The sequence below is a fragment of the Meriones unguiculatus genome, chromosome 10 (genome assembly GCF_030254825.1).
Source record: "Meriones unguiculatus strain TT.TT164.6M chromosome 10, Bangor_MerUng_6.1, whole genome shotgun sequence".
In the NCBI taxonomy this organism is placed as follows: Eukaryota; Metazoa; Chordata; class Mammalia; order Rodentia; family Muridae; genus Meriones; species Meriones unguiculatus.
This window is the reverse complement of record NC_083358.1, coordinates 36,861,594-36,880,358: the sequence shown is the minus strand read 5'-3', so window position 1 is coordinate 36,880,358 and position 18,765 is coordinate 36,861,594. Positions and strand designations below refer to the sequence as shown.

The 18,765-nt window shown below is 36.4% G+C and overlaps 1 protein-coding gene across 12 annotated transcripts in view; it reads left to right on the top strand.

Annotated features, from left to right (window-relative positions):
- The window catches only part of Chd9 (chromodomain helicase DNA binding protein 9), a 209,112-nt gene that overhangs the window by 153,692 nt on the left and 36,655 nt on the right, over nt 1-18,765 (top strand). For all 12 annotated transcript variants that reach the window (XM_060392237.1, XM_060392236.1, XM_060392234.1 and 9 more), the window contains 10 exons: nt 93-348; nt 1,442-1,652; nt 4,017-4,212; nt 7,372-7,539; nt 8,176-8,355; nt 10,711-10,821; nt 12,816-13,012; nt 13,366-13,565; nt 16,916-17,075; nt 17,631-17,720. In XM_060392237.1, the coding sequence (XP_060248220.1) occupies nt 93-348; nt 1,442-1,652; nt 4,017-4,212; nt 7,372-7,539; nt 8,176-8,355; nt 10,711-10,821; nt 12,816-13,012; nt 13,366-13,565; nt 16,916-17,075; nt 17,631-17,720 (1,769 nt within the window). The remainder of the gene's footprint in view (nt 1-92; nt 349-1,441; nt 1,653-4,016; nt 4,213-7,371; nt 7,540-8,175; nt 8,356-10,710; nt 10,822-12,815; nt 13,013-13,365; nt 13,566-16,915; nt 17,076-17,630; nt 17,721-18,765) is intronic.

Below are 18,765 nucleotides of genomic sequence, written 5' to 3'. Positions count from 1 at the left end.
TTTTTTTTTGTAAATAAGCACATCACATCTCTTATTATTAATGCTTTCTGTCATAATTGAATGTGTACATATTTCTATTATGCCTTCTTCAGGTACAAAAACTTCAAGCTATCCTTAAGCCAATGATGCTGAGACGATTAAAAGAAGATGTGGAAAAGAAACTGGCACCTAAGGAAGAGACTATTATTGAAGTAGAGCTTACCAACATTCAGAAGAAATACTATAGGGCTATTTTAGAGAAGAACTTCTCATTTCTATCCAAAGGAGCTGGACAAACGAACGTACCTAACTTGGTCAATACCATGATGGAACTCAGGAAGTGCTGTAATCATCCATATCTTATCAAAGGTAGCTAAAAGGAATTGCAACAGACATCTTCCTCTCCAGCAAATAGTAACCAGTAAATTAGCCAGGCACCCCTGTTTGCAGTTGTCCTGGTGTTTTTACTTTCTTACGCTGTTCAGAGGGCTTACAAGCATCTCAGGTTCAGAGGCACTGTCACTCTTTCACTGTTACTTTGAACACACTGAGTCACAAGACTAAGAGTTCAGACTATCTTGGAGAATTCTGTGATTTATTACTCACAAAGACAATGAAACACATCTTTTTTAAGTATCTGCATTTATGTTTTCGTAGTTTCTTTCCAGTCTACATACTCTACTTAGTGTTTCAGATTTTATCCTAATAATGGTGCTTTGTAAGGTCTTATTAGGTTATCCACCAGGGTTCTCTTTGTACATGTTTGTGTTTGTTCACTTATCCAGAATGACAGATAATGTTCTAAAATCCTTATGCTGTCATGCCTAGAAAGGCTGGTGAAGGAACACAGAAAGCTTCATTAATTCTTGTCTGGTGTCTCTGAATGATGTGTAACAAGGACCTAATATGGCTTTCTTTTGATTGTTTCTTGTTTTCTTATTTTAAATGCTAATAATCACATCCAGATCAATTATAATCATCTTTTGGTTATAACCAAAATTAAGGGGTTTTTTTGTTTTTTTGTTTTTTGTTTTTTTTGTTTTTTTTTTTTTGGCTTTAGGGTGATTTGGGGTGGGGTGGGTTAGAAGGACATGGTAAGGTCTTGCTGGATAGTGCCTGGCTGAGATCAAGCTCACAGCAATCTTCCTGCATCGGCTTTCCATGAGCCACTGTGTCCTGCAGGCCCGTAGTTTTGGTCATTCTTTGCTAGAAGTACTCATTTACTATTTAGCAAGCAAAAATGTACTCTTAAGACCTATTATATTTTTAGTGAAGATAACCGTGTCATGTTGCTGGAGAGTTACACAAATTGAAATAATTCTGATAAAAGCAATGCAGTTGCCACTAGAGAGCTGTATATTACAGAAGTATAGAAGAGCACCAGTTCTGATTTAAACTACAGCAGCTGGAAATTGTCTGAATTTTTTTCATTGCTCTTAACACATCATATTTTTTTGGGTAGGTGCTGAGGAGAAAATTCTTGGAGAATTTAGAGATACATATAATCCATCTGCGTCTGATTTTCATCTGCAAGCAATGATCCAGTCTGCTGGCAAATTGGTCCTCATTGATAAGTTACTTCCTAAAATGAAAGCAGGAGGTCATAAAGTGCTTATTTTCTCTCAGATGGTACGCTGCCTTGACATCCTTGAAGACTATCTTATCCATAAAAGGTACAAAGCACACTGTGTATTTCATAAACCTTGGTGTAATATTCTTATGTCTGTTTTATTTCATTGCTACAATTAGAAATTACAAATTATTGCTTTTATATGCGCTGTAAAATTTGCTTATACTTTTAATCTTTTCTGGTTTGTTTAATATGGGTTTGTTAATGTTTTTCAGTTTTTCATTCATGACAATAAAACAGTATTGGATTTAACTTGATCAGTATTTATATAAATAAACAAATAGAGCATATGTAGGATATTTTAAGAGAATATTAGAGATTCAGTTTCATATCAATATATTACAAAATACAAAATCAGAAATTTCAGCTGTTTTTTGATTTTTGTTTTTCTGCTCTGTAGACCAGACTGTCCTTGAACTCAGAGATCTGCCTGCCTCTGCCTCCCTAGTGTTGGGATTAAAGGCTTGCAATGCCATTGCCACCGCCACCACCTGGCTTCAAGTGTTGATTTTAACATGAAAAATTTTGATCACTTAAGTAAAAGTTTTTTAGTTCATATTATATGATTATGTAGTTAATTTTTATTGCCAGTTAACTTTGTGTAGTATGTGAATTATGTGTGTGTGCGTAGCAGTGGGGGGAGGGGGGCATCTGGAGCTCACTAATTATCTACAATGGCTGGTTTTTCAACCCTAACAATCCTCCTGTCTTCTCATCCCAGCCCTGATCACAGGTTCGTGCCACTATTCCTGGATTTCACTTGTACATGGATACTTGGGATCGAAACTCAGGTCCTAATGTATGCACATCAAACACTTTCCCAAATGAAAAAATTTTTCCAAGCTCCATTGTGACTTTATTTTCTCCTTTGCAGTAGTGTTGTCTGAAACTGAGGCCTTGCTTTTCTGAGCAGTATTTCAGCTTACATGAATTCATACTAAAATGTGTAATTCTTTCAATTTTATAGCATATAAGATCATTGCATCACAATATTGCCTTAAAAATTGTTATATTTACTTTTTTGAATATTTATTTATTATTCATGTGTATACATCTGTGTCTGTGAGTTTATGTGCACTACCGGTGTGCAGGTGTCCAAGGAGGCCAGAGGGAGCAAGATACTCTGGCACTGGAATAGAGGCAGTTGTGAACCACCTGATCTGGGGGTGAATGCTGAGAACTGAACCTGGGTCTTCTCAAAGAGCAGCAAGAGCTCTTAATATGGGGCCATCTCTCCATTTTCTTGATTGCCTATATAAAGGACTTATCAGGAGATAAATCTCTACAAATGGATTTCAAATGATGAATTTCATGGAAAATCCTCAGGGATTTGTTTTATTTTGCAGGGGGTTGTTGTTTGATTTTTATTTTTCCAAAAAGGGTTTCTATGTGTAGCCTTGGCTGTCCTGGACTCACTTTGTAGACCAGGCTGTGAACTCACAGGGATCTGCCTGGGTTTTTGTTTGTTTGTTTGTTTTCAATTATGAGTAACATTAGAATTTATGCTGTTTTGTACCAAAATACTAGTAAATATGTAGAAAGAACCGTAGGAAGCATGAAATATAAGTACCATTTAAATCCCTGTGATACTTTCCCAAATTATATATATAATATGTGCGTGTATAGATGTATGTATTTATGAGGTCTTGCAATTAATAAATTGAAAGTTGGCCTGGTGGCAGTGGTGTACACTTTTAATCCCGGCACTTAGGAAGCAGAGGCAGGTAGATCTTTGTGATTTAGAGGCCAGTCTGGTCTACAGAGAGAGTTTCAGGACAACCAAGGCAACACAGAAAAACCCTGCCTCAAAAAAACAAAAAAAAAAAACCAAAAAAAAAAAAACCAAAAAAATTGAATGTTAAATGGGAAAGAATAAAAGTTGTTAAAAATTATTGCTTTGTGTAATGACTATAAAGACTTGTATAATATTCCAGCTCGCCCTCCACAGGTGTTGCTGAGAGGATTCATGGGAGAAACCTTCACAGCTTTTTGTGTAGTCCTGTCAACCTTATTATTTAAGATGACATCAGCAGCACAGTTTTTTTTTTTAGTGGTGTTTCACTATTCAAATTTTCCCCTCCTATTTTTGTTTGTTTTTGCAGCAGTGTAAATCAAACCAGGGCCTATGAAACACTGCAAGTATTCCATCACTGAGTTATATTCCCTAGATTCCAAAATGGGATTTTAGCAATAATACACATATTATATAATATGTGTATCTAGGAATCTGTCATTTGTATCTCTTTGCTTCCTTGGGTTTCAAATGTAGAAAATATTTGTGATGCTGTTGCTTTTTAATTTTATAGCAGACTAGTGGGATACAGGGAAGTTGACTTTGCCATTGATAGACCATATCTTTACTTTCTCTATGTTCAACATTTAAACTTAATGCTTTTTATTTAAATAGATATTTATATGAGCGGCTTGACGGTAGAGTCAGAGGAAATCTTCGACAAGCAGCTATAGACCGATTTAGTAAACCTGACTCAGATCGATTCGTTTTCCTCCTATGCACCCGAGCTGGTGGTTTGGGCATCAATTTAACTGCAGCGGATACATGCATAATTTTTGACTCTGATTGGAACCCTCAAAATGACCTTCAGGTAATACATTTCTTGGCTGACAAGGGATACAATTTTTAAAAATTCACGCTACTTTTTTTTTTTGTGATCCTCATCTTTTCTTTTTATACAGACATATTAATATGTGGTTTCTCTAACACCTGTGAAAACTGAAATTATTTTAGTTATCATTTAATGATAATAAAATATAGTCAAGTACACTTTTTAGTGTTTCTTACTAAGTTATGAAATATACAAATAATTGAATACGGTATATGTCTTTTTTAAAATAAGGGGCTAGGCCAGGCATGATTGTACATTTTCTTTAATCCCAGCACTCCTGAGGCCAAAATAGGCAGATCTCTGAATCTGAGGCCAGTTCTGTCTATATAGCCTGCTCCAGGCCAGCCAAGGCTGTCTAGAGACTTTGCCTCAAAACAAAACAAAAAGAAACAAAAACACTAAAATATCATAATAAAAATAATATATGTGGGAAGAGTAAAATATGGGTTATGGTCACCTAGTTCAGTGGAAGAATGATTTCCTATAAAAGGTGATATCCTAGGCTTGATTTTCATCTCTGCCTCTCCAAAAAGATCATACCAACTTAAGAGACTTTAGCTCTACCTTAATTGTAACTTACTCATAATAAAATTTAAATTTCAGAATTTATGTTTGTCCTAATGTAATCTAAGCATCATATAGTATATGTAAAGTTGAGCCATAATACACCTGTGTCTAAAATACTATAGACAATGAAGACATGAAAGTCAATTAAGCCTTTCTGTGGACTTCATAGAAACAAGAATATTAAGAGTGTTTAGGGGTGGGGAGATAGCCCACTGGTTAAGATCACTGACTGTTCTTCCAGAGGACATATGGTTAATTTCCATCACCCATATGGCAGCTTGCAGTTAATGGTTCCAGAGGAACTGATGCTCTCTTCTGGCCTCTGGGGCTAGCTAGACATGTAAATGGTGCACATATATACATGCAGGCAAAAAGCCTACACACATAAATAAAATAAACAGTATTAGTAAGAGTGATGTAAACAGCTGGACGTGGTGGTGCATGCCTTTCATCCCAGCACTCAGGGAGACAGACAGGCGGATTGTTGTGAGTTGAACTGGTCTACAAAGCAAGTCCAGGGTAGCCACGGCTACACAAAGAAACCCTGTGTCGAGTGATGAGAGGCTGAATGTGGAGACATGCCCTTCATCCCAGCACTATGAGGTGGAGGCAGGTAGAGCTTTGGGAGTTAAAGGCTAACTGGTCTACACACCAAGTTACAAAACAGCCAGGGATACATAGAAAACACCATCTCAACAACAACAAAGAGTGATCAGTAAGGCTCAAAATTTGCAGAAGATACATATTTGGATGGAATATAAAATGAGAACAAATTATAAGTGAAATTTATTTTTTTCACGATAGTTTTAATTATACTGTAATTTTTAGTAATACTTGGAATAGCTATGAAATACAATAAATTATTAAGAATATACTAAGCATAATAGAAGAGAACTGTTGTAGATCTGTATATTATGTGAGTGAATGTTTGCCTGTGTATGCAGGCATACCACATGGGGATCTGTGCCCTCAGCAGAGAGTGTGGGATCCTATAGGACTGTAATTAGGGATGAGTGAGGACCATCATGGGACCTTGGAAGGTCCTCTGCAGGGCAACAAGTGCTCTTAACCACAGAACTGTCTCTTCAGCACAAAGATAACCTTTTCAGTTGTTTGTTTTTTGTGTAATCTAATTCAAAATATGAGAAGTTTATCCAGGATTAATGCATAGATTAAATCATTCTCTTCATATAGAAGGACACAGTTTTTCACTTTATAGGCTAAATAGTATCTCCCTAACACTCATATTTTTAATTAGCATACATTATGCAGATTGGGCTTCTTATGGCAACTTCATGGATGGGAATATAAACTGTATTTTGTGTTTTGGTTGTATTCATCCCGCAGTGCTCTCTGTTGCCTTTCTCCCACACTGGTACCTTTTTCTTCCCAGTCAGACCCCTGTATCGTCACATTTTTGTTGTTGTTTTGTTTTTGTTGATCCAGTAGGTTTAATGGGTCTGGAGTCATCTACAGGATCATAAAGAACTTATCGTTAGCTACATCAGAAGAAAATGTGTCCTCCTTCCCTAGCAACTTCCACTGGCTAGGATTGTCAGGGAAGGGTCGGGTCCTCAGTGAATTCCCTCTTCCAAACAACTTTGTTTGCCTATAACTCTAGGTACAAATATTGAATTATTTCTATTTCAAGTATACCCTATAACACAACTCGAAGGTAATTTTACACAGTATGTAAGTGTTAGTTTTGACTGGCCTGTTACCAGGTTTCTTCTACTTACATGTCATGTTTATGCTCAAAATTTTCCAGTTTTTTAGATTTGTTGTTATATTTTTATTTATTATCATTGTTTTTAAATATTTTCTTTTATTTTGAGTCATTATCTACCCCTGGTTGGTCTGGACATCACTGTGTCGTCTAAGCTAGCCTTAAGCTCACAGAGGTTTTCCTGCTCCACTTCCCAAGTGCTGGAATCAAAGGCATATGTCACCATACCAAGCATTAGTTCTTGTTTAATTTGATTTTGAGGGGGCAGGGGTCAGTGGCAGGTGTGGGTTGAGGGTGAGCATGGTCAGGCTGATCTAAAACTCACTATGTAGCACAGACAGATTTCAAACCCAAAGTACCTCTCCTACTTTAGCCTCCCAAATGCAGAGATTACAGACATGAGCTACCATACTCAGCAAGGATTTTGGATTTCTGATAAGGGTTGCCAAACCATAGCCCCATTAAAATACAATAATCTATGCTGGCAAGATGGTGCAGCAGATAAGGACACTTGCTGCCAACTTAGAAGCCCAAGTTTAATCCTCAGGACCTACACAGTAAGAGAGAACTAACTCCCAAAAGTTGTCCTCTGACCTCTATATTTGATCGTTGGCATACTCTTTCCCACTTACATACAAACAAATAAATACATTGATTAATTTAGCTTAATTTAAAAAACATAACCTTTAAGGAATTTATAAGGATAATCTTAAAATGTTATTTACTGCCAATTGTGGGATTATTCCTCATCATATAAAAAAATTCTCATGTACTTTCTTGTTCTATATATACTTTACTATGATGTGTTTTGTGAAAGGTAATCTATAGCTTTTCATTTTCTGTAGGCCCAAGCTCGTTGCCACAGAATTGGTCAGAACAAAGCAGTTAAAGTCTACAGATTAGTAACTCGGAACTCATATGAGAGGGAGATGTTTGATCGAGCCAGCTTGAAACTGGGCCTAGATAAAGCTGTGTTACAGAGCATGAGCGGAAGAGACAGTAACGTCAGTGGCGTATGTATACCTTCTTTCTACTTGGTGCTTTGTGTTACTTTTACTTAATTTTACCTCCAGAACCATATTGTTCATGTTTTGTGCACAAGGTTGTTTTCAGAATGTTTTGGGCGCCTTTTGTTTTGTGCATGTTGCTTCAGAACTGCTGGACCTTAGGAATCTTGCCAAGACAGAAATGTTCTACCATCTCCATTAGAGATCTGTATCATGATATAACATACTAGAATTCTCAGAAGGTTTTGGTTTTTAAAAATTACCAACTTGTAAAAAAAAAATTACCAACTTCTAACATTGGCTTTGTCTTGCTACAGATTATGGTTGTGGGTCTGTTGTTGTTGTTGTGGGGGTTTTTGCCTTAAGTATTTTGCTTGATATGAATCATAGTACCAAAATGGAGATTACTTGGCCCTTACACTTTGGTGTAATTGAAACCATTTTAGTTAGGTGGTAATTCCTATTTTTTTTTAAAAATAAAAATTAGTCAATATCTTCAATATATTATTTTAGTGAATTCTTTCTCATATATGGACCAAGCCCAAAATAAGACGATGCATGCTTTTACCGTTGTATACAGGTAGTTTCCATATTTTGTGACCTTTAAAATACTATAACTTCTAAAATTACTTTCCTATTTAGATTCAGCAGCTTTCCAAAAAGGAAATAGAAGACCTGCTTCGAAGAGGTGCATACGGAGCCATCATGGAGGAGGAAGATGAGGGCTCTAAGTTCTGTGAAGAAGATATCGACCAGATTTTACTCCGTCGTACAAAAACTATTACAATTGAATCAGAAGGACGTGGGTCAACATTTGCTAAGGTAACATACAGTGAGGCTCTGTCAGGGCTCTCTAGAGCAGTGGATCCACAGAGGTCACATAACAGATATCCTGCATTTACATTACAATTTATAACAACAGCAAAATTATAGATGAAATAGCAATGAAATAATGTTATGGTTGGGGTCACTACAATGTGAGGAACTGTATTAAAGGGTTACAGCATTAGGAAGGTTGAGAACCGCTGCTTTAGAGTAACCACACTTGCAGAATTGGTCTCTTAATATATATAGAAAGAACATTATTAGAGTTACCTGCAGGCTGTGGTCCAGCTAATCCAACAGTGGCCAAGAATCCAATAGTTGTTCAGACCATAACGCTGGATGTCTGAACTGTTCTTTAGTATATGCAGGAATCCCAAAGAAGTAGGCTGTAATGCCAATGAAGAAATGGACTTGCAATAAAGAATGAGAGCAAACAGGTTAAAGGAGCTTCTTTCTTCCATGTCCTTTATATAGGCTTCCACAAAATGTGTGGCCCAGGTTTAAAATGGGTCTTCCCACCTCTACGATCCATATTAAAAGTGATATTCCCACTTCAAATGCTTTAATTAAGAGAAAAATCCCTCACACTTGCTCCCAGCCAGCAATTAGGGTTTCCGTTAACTCACGATGTAGTTAAGTTGACAACTAGAACAGCCACCACAGCTTCCTAACTTATAAATGGGCAGTGATGTTCACATCTTACTTTCTAAAAATATTTTTTTGTTGTTTCATCTTTGAACGTACTAAATTAAGTCAAATAACCACTTGTGGCTTTTGTTTTGTTTTGCTTTGTCCTGAGAGAGGCTGTCCTGTAATCCAGGCTGCCTTCAAACTTGCAGTGTATCCAAGGATAGCATTGAGCATCTGATTTTGCTGCTCTGCCTTGTAGAGGGCTGTGATCACAATGGTGTGCCACCTTCCATAGCCAGTTTTATGATGTGCTAGGTATCAAACCCAGGGATTTCTGCATGTTAGGCAAGCGCTCTACCAATTGAGCCAAGTCTCCACCCGATAATAGATAATCTTTACTCCATTTGTACTGATCTTATATCAAGTTTTATATGTACTCTTCTCATCCTCATAAAATGGAATACATGTAACAACCAGAAACAGTTGTACCCTTTAATCAGAAAAATATTGGAAACAAAAGGAGTTTAGAGACTAAAGATTACATGTAATAGAAGGTTGGATAGAGGAATGGCCCAGTCGATATAATACCAACCTTGTAAGCACAAGGACATGAGTTTAATCTCCATAACCCACACAAATGTGCTTGTCACCTTGGTAGGTACAAACAGGTGAGAACATATGAGACAATTTGAGGAGATTTGCTCAGTCGTTAAAGTGCCTGCTAAACAAGCAGGAGGACCTGAGTTCGGGTTTCCGTCTACTAGGTTACAAATACACAATAACAAAGCAGGGCTACATGGCACAGAGCTGCACGCTTAGCACAAGAGAAGCCCTGAAGCTAGCTGGTCAGGCTGCCTAGCTAATCAGTGAGTTCTGAGTGGAAGGTGAAAGTGACCTCTCTCCTCCACATTTACACAATACGCACATACACTATATACACATAACACACAAACACAAGTATGTGATTTAAAATTTTAATTATTTATTTGCTACATGGGGAGCACAAGTGCTGTCTGGGAAGCCCATAAATTAAGTTCTACCATAATTTCTTTTTTTCTTCTTTGTTGTTTTTTGTTTTGTTTTGTTTTGTTTCTTTTTTTTTAATTTTTTAAAAATTTTTTATTAATTACACTTTATTCATTTTGTATCCCCTCATAAGGCCCTCCCTCCTCCCCTCCTGATCCCACCCTCCCTTCCCTTTCTGCATGCATGCCCCTCTCCAAGTTGTTTTGTTTCTTTGACACAGTGTCTCTCTACCTAGTTCTGGCTATCCTGGAACTTAGACCAGGCTGGCCTAAAACTCAGAAAAATCTGTTGCCTCTGCCTCCTGAGTGCTGTGATTAAAGGCATGTGCAACCATACCTGGATAATTCTATCATAATTTCTTAATGCTCTCTTAGTATTTTAGAGAGTATACTTCTGTTTTATGTAATTTGGTGCTAAAAAGAAAATATTATCTTTGTTTATTGAATGCTTTCAAGTTGACCCACAATAGTAACTTATTTCTGTTCCTAAACTGTAGACTGTATTGGTATTGAACATCATTTGCCTTAAACAAATGCTGTTACATTTCAGATCACTGTATTGGAACATGTCTTGAGTGTTTATATGCCAAATTCACATTCTGTGTACAGTAAATGCAAAGAGATAATGGTTTATTTTCAAAGATTTTTTTTCTTCTCTAAAGTCTAAGTATTTTTAAAACTTTATTATATATTTCAGGCAAGTTTTGTAGCATCTGGAAACCGGACAGATATTTCTTTAGATGACCCCAACTTCTGGCAAAAATGGGCCAAGAAAGCAGAAATAGATATAGATACCATCAGTGGCAGAGTAAGTATTTATGAAAATGTCATTAGGGTGCTTATTGCTTATAGCAGATGTACATATGAAAGTATATTTCTGTCATATAAAAAGTCATCAAAATCCTAAAAGATGATGAGAAGAATACATCTGAATAAGGATTCAGATACAAATCATTAAAGAAAAGGAAAGAAAGAAGAAAAAAACTTGGGAAAAGGAAAACAGACAATTTTTCCTTATAAAAATTCCAATTAATAATTGTAGAAGAAATGAGGAAAATGTAAAATCATCTCTACTCCACTATGATAATAATTATAGCAGATAAGTCCTTTAATGAGTTTTAAAATTAGTGAGTTGTTTAAGGAGGGGAGGAGTGACTAAAGAAATGGCTCAGTGTTTAAGAACATTAGCTATTCCTCCAGAGTTCTGGAGTTCAGTTCTCAGCAAATACATGGTGGCTTTCACCCATCTGCAATGGGATTAGATTCCCCCTGGTATGCAAGTGTACATACAGACAGACCTCTCATATATATAAATAAATCTTTAAAAAACAAACAGGATATTTCTATGTTCTCTATGTATGCCTTTATAACATGTTAATTAGACAAGCAAAACTAGTAGCTTTCTACCAGAGAAACTTAGCAAAGATTACTTGTCTATAATAAGAGACATCAACATTATATATGTCTCCTTTAAGTATGGTGTACTGTGTACAAAATAAAATACACCAGGACTTTATCCTTTGATCCTAGCTTCCTCTGCCACTGTGTACCCTTTTCTGCTCTAAGGCTTTCCTAAGTATCTGGTGCCATTTGGGTTCCCTTGTTTCCTTGCTTGTAATGATACCGCCTACCTTGAAAAATTCCAGTTCTTTAAAAATTCTTTATACTTTAACTCCCAGCCCGCGTTTATACTTTTCTTGTCTTGTAAAACATTGTATCCTGAATAGTATTTATTTTTAACACATGTATTTGACTGCCAAAACTTTGGATTCCTGTTCAGCAGAAACGATCTTAATGATCTTTGTATCAATAGTACCTAATTTGAGAAGCAGACACATGAGTTACACTGAATGAGTTAAACCGAATTGGTCATGAGGGATTGAGACATTGCCTTGCCTTTATATATGAGCATAATTATTTTGTAAAGAACTAAACATTTCTAGCTATGCAAAATATTCATAACATTTGAATAGCATTTCAATTCCTCCACATTTTATTTTCCTTTTGTCTTTAAGATAAACTTAGGTCAAAAAAGATTTTCTTTAGCATTATTTATTCTAAAGTTATAAGCAATAACAAATTAAGTTATTAATTAGCTTTAGGTAAGACAAATTGTAAAGTTGAAAACGAGCCTAAAATATATTATGATTATTATAGAAGCACAGTAATTTTTATACTAATGATAGAAAATGCCAATTGTTTTTAGTGCATGTATTATATGATGTAAATTAAACATTTATCACAACACTTTTAAAAGAAAGTATTTTATTTATTGATTATATATATATATAGTGTTATACTCACATGTACACCTCTACACCAGAAGACAGCACCAGATCTTACTATAGATGGTCATGAGCCACCATGTGGTTGCTGGGAATTGAACTCAGGACCTCTGGAAGAGCAGCCAGTGCTCTTAACCTCTGAGCCATCTCTCCAGCCCGAAAGTATGACTTGATAGGGTAGTCGATCTGTTAGTTACCAATTTTTTTTCTATTACTATTGTTTCTGTAATTTAAAAGTTGAACAATGTAGCCAGTCCTGATGAGACTTGATAGGCGAGGCCCTCCTCCCCTTTCCTCTGACCTTAGCCTATCAGTGGACTTGGGGAGGGGCAAGGGAGGAAATGAGGAAGGAAGGGTAGGATTGGGAGGGGCTGAGGGAGGGGCTACAGTGGGGCTACAAAGTGAATAAACTATAATTTATAAAAATATAAATGAATTTTAAAAAGTGAGAAAAGTTGAAAAGTTTTTTTGTAAATAGTTAAAGCACCTTCCTTAAATGTGACATTAAATTTTACAGAATAGTTTAGTTATCGACACCCCAAGAATTAGGAAGCAAACGAGACCCTTTAGTGCCACAAAAGATGAATTGGCTGAATTATCTGAAGCTGAAAGTGAAGGAGAAGAAAAACCCAAACTCCGGAGACCCTGTGACCGGTCCAATGGCTACGGAAGAACTGAATGCTTTAGAGTTGAGAAAAACCTGCTGGTTTATGGGTAAGAATGTTATGTTTAGTATTTGTCATAATTAATTATATACAAACTTAAATACTATTTTCAATATTATTAGAATCAATGAAATCTATTTTAAAGTACCCTAAGTTTCCGTGTTTAGTATGTATTGTACTGTCTTCACAATGTTCTGAGTGAGTCACGTCACGCTCCTCACTCAAGTTAGTAATACAAAGCAGTGTCAATTTACCTCATTTTTCTTTGCTCTATGCTCAAGAGAAAGCATTAGTAAAACTTTATAATGACATAATTTTACCTTTTTATGGCTTTTATGCATGAGTTATGTTTTTTGCCCAGACTGAAGCCAGTATTTCTGTGATGGTCCCTTTTTTAACCAGGTGGGGCCGATGGAGAGAGATTCTATCTCATGGACGTTTTAAACGGCAGCTGAACGAACATGATGTAGAAATCATTTGCCGAGCTCTTTTGACCTATTGCCTCATTCACTATCGAGGTGATGAGAAAATTAAAGGTTTTATATGGGATCTCATCACTCCCACTGAAGATGGCCAAACACGGGAGCTACAAAATCACTTAGGCAAGTATATCTTTCTTTAAAAATAATCTTGTATCAATAATACTTAATGTATCTCATGTAAAAATTTAAAGTAATATGGGCAGTGAGCTTCAGAAAATTCCAATATTGTAGATTGGGGCAGGGGGTGTTTTATGTTACTGGTAAATTTGTATCACTTTGCAAACTGTTGAACTCACAGTATATCAAGATAAGTCTATATAGTTGTGTCTCATTTCTTATCTTTTCCTTGGTACTCCATGGTATGGGTGTTTGACTTGAAGTTTCTTGAGTGGTGAGCATTCTGTTCCAGTTTGGCACAGTTGAAAACAAGTGCAGGAAGGAGCTCTGCATACTCTTCATGCCTGTGGGTAAATCTTTCTCTATTGAGGGTATTTGTGTCGTTAGTACCTTAAATATGGTCTTTGGGTCAATCATATCATCTCCTGGGATCTTGTAAGCACAGAACTTTAAGGCCTTAGACTTTGAATCATAATCTGTTTTTTAATAGAGTCCCCAGGATCAGTATGTCTGTTGGAGTATGTGAAACAGTAATACTTTGCTGTCTAAAGTGACTAGTTTGTAATACTATCATTGGGATATCAAGTGTTTTTCTTCACAGCTTTGATAACAGAATGTTCCTTTGTGTATATAATAAAATTTTACCATAAAACAATTTCACTTTCTATAAAAAGGAAAAGTTTTTATGCTTGTAAAATTATGCTATAGTCTCGCTTTATTTTGTTCTTTTGAGACAGGGTTTCTCCATGTAGCCCTGGCTGTCCTGGACTCCAGGCTGTATGTTATAGTTTTGTTCTTCTGAATCACAAAATATTTAATCCTTGTCTAGAATATATTCTTGTATAATGTATGTGTTGTATTTAAAGAGAGAGAGAAGATTCCTAAGCTCTACAACCTTTCATTTAAGCTAGGAGGATAGACATAGGATATATATAAAAATTAACTAAAGCTACAGGTTGTAATAAACTCTTTGAAGTACTGCTGTAACCATTATATTCTTCCAGGATAGCACAGCAGCAAGCATTTGTTTGGATGGGATGGTCAGTTTAGGAGATAAATTATTAATTTGAAGAAACTAGCATTTTGGTAATGGTGGAAAAAATCACACAAACATGATTACACTCTTCCCTAAAAACTCATGTATAAAATAAAGGAGGAAATATAAGGTTGATCATCTCTATAGAACAGAAGACTTCACATTTTCAACAAATTAATTGTAGGACTGGGAATGGTTGAGGGAGACAATCTGTACACCAGTAGGTCTCAACTGGAGATAATCCTGTGCCCCAGCCCTCCCACCCACTGTTAAACATCTCGACTTCAAGCATGTTATAGGTATCTAGTGGGAATTCTAGGTTTACATAGACAGTTTCTACCAGCAATGAACTATCTGTCCCCAGTATTAGGAGCACTAAGAAAACTCACTGTAACTTAAAAGAGATGTGTCTTAGCAACCTGTTACATTTAGAGGCCTTAATTTATATCATGACTGAGACAAACAACCCAGGGAAAATTTATTATCTTTATTAGATGATTGTACATTAAAATATGCAATATTAAAAGTATTTGTTACTCCATTTCCAGACGTGTTTAGTGACACCTTGTCTTTTAGATAAAGGTAACAAATAGATTAATGAATTAAATGAAAGCTACCTTTGATTTATGAGGGGTTGGAGAAAGTATAGATTAAACAAATTGTCCAGGCATTAATGGTTATTGAAATTGGATAGTAGAATATGAGGATTCCATCATACTGTTACATCTGGTTTTGTATATGCTTGTAGTCCACATTTTAAAAATAGGCATAAACCTTCAAAAATAGGGAGAAGAAATAACAATAAGATTTTAGGAACATGGAAGCAAATAGAGGTGCTGGCAATTTTATTAACATTGAAAGAATTGAAAAAAATCTTAGTCACTGGTTGAAAAAGGCAAAAACTCTGATGTGTTTCACACAAGAATTTGTAACATCAGGAACCTCTAAAAATGGACATGAAAAGATAAGGGCTGTGAAGACAGCTGCTTAAAGGAGGTCAGGTCCCTAGCACCCTCGTTACTTATAGCCAGATTCTAGGCAGTCTGATGCTTTTTTCTGGAGAGAGTAAAGATTGTTTGTATGGGTGTGAAGGTTGGAAATAAGTATATGCACTGCTAGGGCAGTCCTACAGGAAGAAGGCTAAAGACCAGGTGCAAAACTACATATAATAGCTGCCAAACTCTTGATCCTATAGTCACAAGCTCTACCCATTCCTTCATAATGAAGTGTATTGTTTTGAGTTTCTTTTATTTGTTTGTTTATCTATTTTTCACAATTTATTCATTGAATATCCTGATTGTAGCCCACTCCCTCAACTCCTCCCAGTCCCACCCTCCTTCTCTCTTTCCCCCCAATCTCTTCTCCTAGTCTACTGAAAGGGGCAGTTCTCCTCCCCTACCACCTGTCTATAGCTTAAAAGATAATTTTTAAAAATGAAAAAAAAAAAAACCTTTCTTTTAATTTACTGGTTCTATTTACCAATAAGGTAAAAATCAGATGACATAGTCAAAATGGCATCATTAATTGTCAAGAATTAAGAGTGAAACAAATCAGCCATCCTGGAGATTAATAAAATGAGCCCTCTGATCACACTGTAAATTACTACAGTACAGTTAAAGCTGCTGAACTAAGTCCTCACGAGTTAATACGAATACATCCTACAGCTTCTATGCTTCATAAGTAGGTGGCAGGACAAAAGATCTAGAAACAACATCATACAACAAATACAAAATATTTCATAAGCATATGTAATATGATACATAAGGAATAAGCATGAATTCATATATTGCTGGTTCCTGGGATAGACCCAAGAGGACTGTATGGACTTCAGTTGTAGTTGATTTCATTTTCTGGAAAACTGAGTGAGTGTGGCACATGTGATAACTTGAACAGTGATAATCTTTCATTCTTTAAAGAAATTCACATAAAACTCTCAAGGACATAAAAATGACCTGAGCTGTCTCAAAGCTAGACTGTTCCATGTTATGAATAAAGCAAATTCTGGAAAGCAAGAGGAGAAATTTTACAACTAGTGAATCTACAGTAAAAGAGAGGGTTTGGTTATGAAGCCAGACAAAACCAAAATGAGTATTGTCTCTATTTGTGAAATTTGACTTAATCTTATAAAACCACATGCATTGTGTTTGACTTGAGACCATTGAGTACTATTCCCATTACTGTTGTAAAGACCTCTCCATAATATGCAGGGACCCCAGAAAGTCTCCAGCACTCTCTTGCATTGGGGGGAAAAATCTTTCAAGTCAGAGCTTTTTATTCAAGTTATTTCTGATTTCAGTTGTACTTTTCACCTTAACAGGCCTCTCAGCTCCTGTGCCCAGGGGCCGAAAGGGAAAGAAGGTAAAGACTCAGACAAGCTCGTTTGATATACAGAAAGCAGAGTGGCTTCGAAAGTATAATCCTGAGCAGCTCCTTCAAGATGAGGGTTACAAGAAACATGTAAAGCACCACTGCAACAAGTAGGTGGAGGGTAGCCTTGAAATTGTTTGTTAAACATTTACTTTCTTTAATGTACTGATATAAAACCTATATATAAAGTCTAGTGATAGCATGCCTAAGATCTTAGCTGCATATGGTACCTTCAGTAATCATGAAACATCTTATATATATCAGCAAAAAATATTAATCTCCAGATAAAATTGTCTCTTCCCTGCAGTTTCTTTTGGGTAGCATCGGTAATGAGGGTCTATTGATCATACATAATCATTACCTTAATATTAAAAGACTATGTAGTCAAGGAGTAGTGCACACACCTGTTTTCTGGTAGTGAGAAAGTGGTGGAAGGCAACTTCATCTATAATTCTACTCAGCAAGTTCCAGGCCACCTAAAGCTGCATAGCAAATCCTCTCTCAAACAAACAAACAAAACAAAAAATTATCCAAAGTCTATAGACACCTCCCCATTTTTTTTTTTTTTTTTAGTTAATAATATCTTTGTCTCCTTTGGCTCTTTTATTCATTTATGTATTTATATGTGTATTTATTTGTTTATTTATTTACTTACTTACTTATAGAGTCTTGCTTCGTGTAAGGATGCTGTACTACCTAAAGCAAGAAGTCATTGGAAATGAGTGTCAAAAAGTATTTGACGGAGTTGATGCAAGGTAATTTAAATGTTTTAGCAACACAATAAAGCAAAAACTATACAGGGACAGGAAATTGCATGGCTCTTTCATTCAGTGGAGGAAAATCCCCTAGCTATAGAGAATTGACCCTTGCCTTTTTTCTATTACTCTCATCGTTGGCTTTGTTATAAAATGCCACAAGAAAAATGGTAGTACTAACTTGAAGAATTGTATGAAGCCAAAATGCCATTCAGGCAGTGACCCATGAAATAGATGATTAGTTCTTTTCTTCAGAAACAGCTGGGCTGTGTGTGTGTATATGTGTGTGTTTCTGGGATCAAACCCAGGGTGCTGTGTATGCTGCGCGAGTGCTTTACCACTTGTCTATGCCTCTGGCCCAGGACCAATTTTGGGTACTTTCAGCACTGTGAAACACTGAAGATAAAGAAAAATGAATATTCATCCATAAGCAGCTTATGGTATCAGTGAACAGAAATGAGACTACGCTTTGATGCATGCTTAGATAAGTCGCCAAGGAAGTGCTAGTAGGAATTTTCCATGTCTTGTTTCATCTTGCTTCTTAACTATGAGCAGTGTGTTGGTTTCTCCTCTGTTCTCTGCAGCATCTGTTTTAAGCTTGTACTAGTATACACCTCGACCACCTATTTATTTAACCCCTGCTCAGGAACTAAATGTAAGGAAGCCATCAAGCAGAATAACCTCAGCTTCCAGCAACAAATAGAAACTTAACTATCCTGTGCTCATTCTTTTCTTGTTTTCTTCTAATACAGTGGCTACCTGAGACCCTAGCAGCACCCTGGGCTCCTGGGCTCTTGACCTGTTTCTGCTGTACAGTCAGTCATCTTTCTCTGTCACATGTATGCTTGTACACTCGATCCTGCTATCCCACTGAGGGTGACTTTTGACCATTGCTTCTTCCTTTCCAACTCTCTTAAGACTTGGGTACTTAGCCAGGCGCAGTGAAACAAGCCTTTAATTCCAGCACTTGGAAAGTAGGGACAGGTGTATCTGTGAGTTTGAGGCCAGCCTGGTCTACAAAGTGAGTCTCGGATAGCCAGAGCTA